This window comes from Brassica oleracea, chromosome C5, assembly GCF_000695525.1.
Source record: "Brassica oleracea var. oleracea cultivar TO1000 chromosome C5, BOL, whole genome shotgun sequence".
NCBI classification, from domain to species: Eukaryota; Viridiplantae; Streptophyta; class Magnoliopsida; order Brassicales; family Brassicaceae; genus Brassica; species Brassica oleracea.
In genome coordinates, this window is record NC_027752.1 from 43,024,919 (window position 1) to 43,033,421 (window position 8,503).

At 30.4% G+C, this 8,503-nt stretch overlaps 2 protein-coding genes across 2 annotated transcripts in view; one reads left to right on the forward strand and one right to left on the reverse strand.

The window, feature by feature from the left end:
- The first annotated feature begins 6,393 nt into the window (after nt 1–6,393).
- Nucleotides 6,394–6,993, forward strand: LOC106292504. The gene has a single exon (XM_013728108.1). It carries the CDS (start codon nt 6,477–6,479, stop codon nt 6,750–6,752), a length of 276 nt encoding a protein of 91 aa, XP_013583562.1. The 5' UTR covers nt 6,394–6,476; the 3' UTR covers nt 6,753–6,993.
- Nucleotides 6,994–7,075: 82 nt separating this feature from the next.
- LOC106292495 (GDSL esterase/lipase At3g09930) overlaps nt 7,076–8,503 on the reverse strand; it is a 2,747-nt gene continuing 1,319 nt past the window's right edge. Inside the window, exons 4-6 of the mRNA XM_013728098.1 lie at nt 7,643–7,949; nt 7,351–7,567; nt 7,076–7,265 (exon numbers count right to left, since the gene is read on the reverse strand). Of these exons, the coding sequence (XP_013583552.1) occupies nt 7,353–7,567; nt 7,643–7,949 (522 nt within the window). The 3' untranslated portion in view covers nt 7,076–7,265; nt 7,351–7,352. The remainder of the gene's footprint in view (nt 7,266–7,350; nt 7,568–7,642; nt 7,950–8,503) is intronic.

Sequence of the window (8,503 nt, forward strand, 5' to 3'; positions counted from 1 at the left end):
TAATGGTAGGTTAAGCGTATTCTAAACATTGTAGATTCAATGAAAAAAGTAGATTTCGTTTTCTACTTCGTAGAATGTCATTTCTACTTTTTTTAGAACATAATCTGAAATTTATAATTTTAACTTTTTTATAACTAGAAAATATACCATTAAGTTCATATAGATATTTTAACAAATATTACTATTTTTCTAAATTTTTTTTGTTCGTAAAACTATTTATTAAAATTATTTTCATAAATATTAAAGGGTATTATAGGAAAATATGACACAAAATATAGATTAGTCTAAAGGGACATAGTTACTATTTTTTTGCTCTAAAAAAACAGTTTTCCCTAGTATTTTTAATAGGGTAAAAATACAAAGAGAATAGACCGTTTCACGCTCTGAGAACCGAAATTGTGCAGTAAACTCAACCTAAGCAAAGGGCTGGTTAATTTATCCAACATCAAGTCCTTGAGTATATATATTCCATCGGTTGAAGATATAAGAGCACCTTCGATAGAGGTTATATCTATTGGATTTCTAAACTTTCATATATACATATGTATATATTGTATATGTGTATTTAGTTGTGATTTAGTTGTGGAATCCATTATTTTGGAAAAAACTCTTCCTAAAATCTCGGGGGGGCGAGTCGAGGAAAACAGAGACGTTAGAGCATGTTTATCCGGGGTCCTTAGTGAGGTTCTTAGTGTGTAGGCCTCCACAAAACCTTTAAGGATCGGTTACAAAACTACTAATTAAAAACTGAGTTTCTTACACTGTTCGCGGACCCCACTGACTCGTGACAGCCCGCAATTGGTTTGATTTTTAATTTTTTTTTAGAAAAAAAAAACCTAAGAAACCCATTTGGTTTTTTTAGGGATAAACATGGTCTTAGGGCAATATCAGGAAGAGATTCTCACGTTTTTAATAATGAAATAAAGAAAAAAAGTAAGAGAGGATAAGAAAAAGGAGGAGAGAAGTGAAGTGCAGAAGCGATTGCTCTTCAAGAAACGTACAAAAATAAATCAGAGACTCTTCTCTTACATGTCATCTTTCTATTGGTCTAATAATTTTTGAGTTTAACATTTAATTATAAAAATTAATTATAGTGATATTATATGTGGAAGGTACTCTTGTGAGAGATTGTGTCAATGATGCTCTTAGACCATGTCCATCGCAGGGTTGAGTAAGGGTTCTTTACTCCTTAAAATAATGAAAAAATTAAGAAAAAGAGGAGAGAAGGAAGAAACATGTTCTAAAGTAGGTGATTTAACAAAAGGTATTAGCCCTCTACATCCACTTGTCTTTTAGTTATTGGTTAAGTTTATTAAAGTTTTATTGTTTAATTTAACTATATTAGAAATATTTAGATTAAACTGTTAATAACTTCAAAATAGATTTCAACTGATGAAGTTGCTCTTAGTGGTATAGTTTTCTAAAAAGAAGTACCTCAACATTTTAATATTAATATAAATTTACTATGTAATTAAAATTTTAATATAGAAACAAAAGTTATCACCAAATGAGGCATGTAACTTTAGTCTCTAAAAGAGTTGTAAAAGTTTTTCAGAGACCATACAATTTCATGTTTTCTCTTCAGTTTTTCAGAGACCATGGTTATGCTCTTCGAGTCGAGGAAAACAGAGACGTTAGAGCATGTTTATCCGGGGTCCTTAGTGAGGTTCTTAGTGCGTGGGCTTCCACAAAACCTTTAAGGATCAGTTACAAAACTACTAATTAAGAACCGATTTTAGTGAATTTCTTACACTGTTCGCGGGCTCCACTGACTCGTGGCGGCCCGCAATTGGTTTGATTTTTAATTTATTTTTTTTTAGAAATAAAATAACCTAAGAAACCCATTTGGTTTTCTTAGGGATAAACATGGTCTTAGAGCAGTATCAAGAAGGGATTCTCACGTTTTTAATAATGAAATAAAGAGAAAAAGTAAGAGAGGATAAGAAAAAGGAGGAGAGAAGTGCAGGAGCTATTGCTCTTCAAGAAACGTGCAAAAATAAATCAGAGACTCTTCTCTTACATGTCATCTTTCTATTGGTCTAATAATTTTTGAGTTTAACATTTAATTATAATAATTAATTATATTGATATTATACGTGGAAGGTACTCTTGTGAGAGATTGTGTCAATGTTGATGCTCTTACACCATGTCCATCGCAGGGTTGAGTAGAGGTTCTTTACTCCTTAAAATAATGAAAAAATTAAGAAAAAGAGGAGAGAATGAAGAAACATGTTCTAAAGTAGGTGATTTAAGAACCGGTATTAGCCCTCTACAACCACTTGTCTTTTAGTTATTGGTTAAGTTTATTAAAGTTTTATTGTTTAATTTAACTATATTAGAAATATTTAGATTAAAATGTTAAGAAATTCAAAATAGATTTCAGCTGATGAAGTTGCTCTTAGTGGTATAGTTTTCTAAAAAGAAGTACCTCAACATTTTAATATTAATATAAATTTACTATGTAATTAAAATTTTAATATAAAAACAAAAGTTATCACCAAATGCGACATGTAATTTTAGTCTCTAAAAGAGTTGTAAAAGTTTTTCAGAGACCATACAATTTCATGTTTTCTCTTCTTCTCTCCTGCTTTTATAATATTTTAATATTACTTTTAGCTGAGATATGCAGTAAAAATCATTGCTGCCCATGCTTAAAGGTTATTTATAATATTTTAATCTTTGATTATAGAATTATGAAACGTTATAAGCGCATAAATATCGCGGATCCTTAAAGGGGGGAGGGGTTATGCTGTATAGTTTTCTAAAAAGAAGTACCTCAACATTTTAATATTAATATAAATTTACTATGTAATTAAAATTTTAATATAAAAACAAAAGTTATCACCAAATGAGACATGTAACTTTAGTCTCTAAAAGAGTTGTAAAAGTTTTTCAGAGACCATACAATTTCATGTTTTCTCTTCTTCTCTTCTGCTTTTATAATATTTTAATATTAATTTTAGCTGAGATATGCAATAAAAATCATTGCTGCCCATGCTTAAAGGTTATTTATAATATTTTAATTTTTGATTATAGAATTATAAATAATCTTTTATAAACGTTATAAGCTCATAAATATCGCGGATCCTTAAGGGATTTCTTAAAAAAAAGTAATGTTGAGGGCCCCACAAAACCATTAAAATCGGTTATAAAAGTTGTGAAAGAAAGATTGACTTTGGTCTGTTTCTTGTACTGTTTGCGAGTTTCACTGACACGGATTGATTCTCTTTTAAACTTTTTAATTTTTTAATCAGAGAAAATTAAAAAAATTTAAGAAATCCAAAAAACAGTTTTAGCTGGGCTAAGCGCGTATAATATTTATAAGACTGTTTGTATTATCATATTCGAAATTATCGTCAAGATTTCAACAAGTTCAGTCAGAACAGTCTAATACCTACAACATACATGCCTTTTTTTTATTTGTAACTTTTAACTTTTTTAAGACTTTTAATAATGAAATAATTTACTAGTACCTCTTGTGGAAAAACGTTTTGAAAAAAAATTCTAAAAATAAAATTCTAAATTTGTTTATTACTTAATAATAGTGTATTAAAAAGTTTAAGAAGTTTATTGAATCACTATTATTTTCAATTTATTTAAAGTTGATAATAACAAATCACTATTATTTTCAATTTATTCACCTCATTGCTCTCTGTTTGTTGAAATGATAATGCATTTGTTTGCTAGCAGGTGTGGTGGCTACATGGTTTTAAAATTTTAAGCGTAAACGTTTACCAAAAAAGAAAAGAAGAAAAAAACTCTTTTATCATCTAAATTAATCTTATTACACAACTCAACATCACAGTATCTACAACTGATTTATATGAAGGCCCTTCCAAGTACGCACTAGATGAAAGGCTGTTACTTATAATATGATAGAATATCCGATGAGCCAAAGTTCAATAAGATGAACATTTGAAGTTGAAGCAGCTGATGAGACAGCGCAACAATGTGCTCAGCATAACTCTATCACTACAGCAAGTATTCAAGCTCTTGGATAGAGATATCCGGAACAACATCACTGCCAGTCAGCACAAGAGAAAATTTTCAGGTCTAATGGCTATGTGGATTAGATGACCTTACCTCCCAATCCACCATCTACTGTCTTTCTTGTTTTTATCCAATTTTTGCGAAGAAAACAGTTTGTGAAAGTCTTTACTTGTAAAGAACAAACCTTTCATTTAACTACTAGAGATATTTACAATTTAGCAAAAAAACAGCTGATGAAATTCTTAAAAGTAACAAGACATGAAAACCTTAGTTGGAAAAGATATCGGTGTCGGGGATGATCTTTCTTAGAAGAAAGGACGATTGCAGCCAAAGGTTTATAATCCACCGGTTTCATCCATGATTAGTCTCAAGCCATTGATGTGCAGTTTCCGTGGTGACCGCTGACTACAACAGTCTGTTTATCATCCAGTTTCTGAAAAAAACAAGGCATTCAAGCTATAACGGTACTAAAAACTCATGTCATTAGTCAACATTGCGGTATGTCATTAACTTGGTTTCGGCTATGACGATCAAATTTGTGTAGAAACTCAACCTAGAACTACTAAGGAAAGGGTTGGTTAATTGGCCCAGCATCATGAACATGTTAAGTTCATTTTCAAGTTTTCATTGTTCAACTTCTCGATTTATGGTATATAGTGGTAGTATATGCTGATATAACATTATAGCCAGTTTCCAACAAGGGTAAGGCTCGCTTTTTGGGGGATGATCACCTCAACGGGCTGCTCTTATGCTCTCAAGTGGAGGAAACACAGAGACCATGTGTTTTGTTGTCCTGCGATTTTAGTTCAGACATGTAATAGTGTAATCACGCATTTAGAGGTTATTTATAATATTTTATTTATTTGATTATAACATTGTAATTCGTCTTTATAAACGTTGTACGAAAGTTTGTATTATCATATTCGATATATCATCAAGATTTCAACAAGTCCACTTAGAACAGTCTAGCCTACAACAACATCCATGTCTTTTAAATTTGTAGCTTTAACTTTTCAAAAGACCTTTAATAATTAAATAATCTATTCTATTAATCTAGAATCCTATTTTTTATCTACTTATAAATGTTGTAATTTAAGTTTTGGACTTATTCAATATTTCACTAGGAATAGATATCAATACATTTAAAAGAAGATCTTTTTGAATTTTCTTTAATGTATTTTCAATATTACAAATGTCCCACTCCTATTTTATGGTTAACAACTTAACAACATTAATTTCATCCTAACTATACATCCGTAAAATTTTCAACATTTCTTTTCATTTGACTATGTACATTTCATTGTATTTAATTGTTTTTTATTTATTCTAGCATTTAAAATTTTTCAAAGCCTAATAGAATTGCTGTATTTAGTTTTGTTGCGTCAGAAGTATACAGCAACATTGCTTCGATTTTGACTATTAATATGAATTTACGATTGGTAAAGTATAGTTATACAACTATATGATTTTATAATATAATTAACCTTTAATATTTTCATAGCTATAATGCTATATAAATATATAGTTGCTATATTATATGATTTTAATTATATATATTTTACTCAGATATCGGCTAACATATTATATCATCATTTATAAAATGGTTAGTTATGCTATAAAAATATACTTTTATAGTATAACTAAATTAATTTAAAAAATATATTGTATACAAAAACAATTAATAAAAAGTAAAATATATAAAATATATAAAATAGATCACTATATATTTAAGAAATCTAAACAATAAAATTACAGAATTACACAATATATAACACTAAAATTTACTTATATATTTAAAACGTTTGAAATAATTATACATTTATAAATAAATAAAAAATATCTGCACGGACGTACGGGTTCAAACTCTAGTTTACCATTAAGCCCGCCTTGTGGAACATGCTAAAAATATAAACCAAAGAAATGCATAGCACTAGGATTGTAATAAAGGAAATACAAACAAATGAAATAAATAAATAATGAATAATTCGAAATTTTAGTAGAAAATAGTAATAATAATTACGTATATCTCACTCTTTAGTCTTCATTAAAGATGCACGCTATTCCATTCGTTACTGAATAAGATGCTATTTTTACTGGACTCTTCACCAAACGCTGCTTGCTTATTAATTTGCATATTCCAAATTTTATTGGTGTTTGTATACATCTAATATGATTTTTCCATTTTCGGTATTGTTTTCCGTTTTAATATTTTTCGGTATTGTTTTAATTAAATGTATAATCAATCTCTTCAATTATTGATACCCAAATCATTCACATATATATTTCTTTTTCTTAATCAAACTTGTGAGGTGGCGTAAATAGATATTGTATAGTATAAATGGTAGTTAGAGTAAAAAGCAGTACCCAATAGCCATCCATGTAAGTTCTAATGTGTCCTTCCTTTCTCTTCACGTAACCTCACATATCTCTCTATATAAACGCATAAGCAACACAAATCAATCATACACAAAAAAAAGAGAAAAAAAATGGGGAAAGTGAGCTTGCTTCTTAACTTTCTCATTAGCCATGCCGCCAAGCAAGAAAGCATGGAGAACTTTGACAGAAACGGAGCATCAGGCAGTGGGTTTAAGATGCCTTTGCATTACCCAAAATACACAAAGGATGATTACGAGAAGATGGAAGAGTGGAGACTTGATTTGCTTCTCTCAGACTACGGACTCATTGCTTTCCACGACACTAGTACTCTCCATGAGAAGCGAGCTATTGCGATCGAAACTTTTCTGTGGCCTAATGCGTACTAATGGGTCGGAGAATTTAGAGATGCCGGCCGATATAAAGAAATGAACTACAAACCGAGATATCCATCTACCGAAAATATCATGAGAAGACTTTGTGGTATCTTTGGTGATACTATATCTCATATTCTATAGTTTTCATCATATATATTTATGTTTAATACATTATATAAGTTTGATTTCGTATGAATCTGCAACTCAATAAAGTATGTGGTGTTTTGTCTATATATTAAGAATTTTCATCTGATATCGGTCCAATCATTGCATTAAATAGCATTGTGTAGCGATGTAGCTCTGTAGCCAAGGAAGAACCAGGCTATATTACATGACTCTAAATACACTGATAATGTCACTTTCTAACTAATTTTATTCCGAACAGAAGTCTCATGTATCAATTCAAGAACAGCTTGCATGATAAAGGAAGATTCCACATCTTATAACATTGTTTTTATTTGACGGTCTATATTGGACCAGCTGCTCTTGTTGAGACTTGAACCAGTGAGCTTGACTTGAAACTCTCTGTAATACAAACACAAGCAGAAACAAATGTTAGTTAAGAACACGAGTGAAAAATCGAGACATCAATAAGAACATTAAGTCGTACTTTTAAATCAAAACGGCTTTGAGGTTTTCGCGTAAAACCGAGTAAACGGATCTCCACCCTTCTTCTGTCGGATGAAAGACATCCCAAAAGAAGGAAGTCTTTGGATCTTTGCAAATTGTATACTTCTTCTCACCCTTCTTGTCCACGTTTGAGCACGAGTCATTGCTTGTAATCCCGACACAACACGGTTTCAATGGGTTCACAAACCTCGTAACCCCTAATTCGAAAAATTTGTAAGATCGATATAGGATTAAAAAAAAAACATTTCTCAACATTTTATTTTTGAATTTACCAGTTTTCGCTCTTTTGTTCTTGAGGACAGTCAAGAAGGCCTTGTAGAGATCAAGAATGACGAAAGTGGAAGGTTTGGTCTCATTGTTGAGCTTCGCCACGGCTCTACGCAATAAAATATTGTGAAGTTTCACTAATGCGTTATCTGATGCGTTGCAATGTTTGAATGAACTAGAGGTGGTTTTGCTAGGGAGACATCCGAGTGGCTGCAGTGAAGCTATTGCTATCTTCTTCACTCCCAGCTTGTGGATGCGTCTCAAGTTTACCTCAGTTTGATCAACAACCTGCTTGATGAATCCCGGGAACTCCTGCAAAATAAAATTTGCGCATTATGTTTACATGTTAAATTATATGTTGCTTACGGCTACCTTCAAACTTTTTCTTGAACAACAGTGTTGTCATGTTTCTTAGTAGTATTAAATACTACCTATGTTTCTAAAAGAGTGTGATTTTAACATTTTTCTTATTACACAGAAAATGTCATTTTAAGATTTCAATGCAACTTCGAACTTTATATTAATTACAAATACATTGATTTTATAAATAATTTTGTTTATCTCAGATACTATTGGTTGAATATGTGTAATTAATAAAAATTTAAGTATATTTTATTATTATTTTAGTATATGTTAAAAATGTATAAGTAACACTATTTGCGAAACCAAAGGAATATGTTTTAAAGCTAGAACCGATCATAAGATTTTGGATATCAGCCGAATGCGGCTGTGCCAGTGACCGGCTATGTTTAAAATATACACACTTAAATGATTTGGCTTTACGATTTCTAACAGAATTTGAATTTTATGTTTTAAAATTTTTTAAATATATATATATATTCTGTTAGTTTTTTTTTTTTTTTTTT

What these genes read in the sequence shown, in the direction of transcription:
- LOC106292504 (XM_013728108.1), top strand. Translation starts at nt 6,477, where the DNA reads ATGGGGAAAGTGAGCTTGCTTCTTAACTTTCTCATTAGCCATGCCGCC.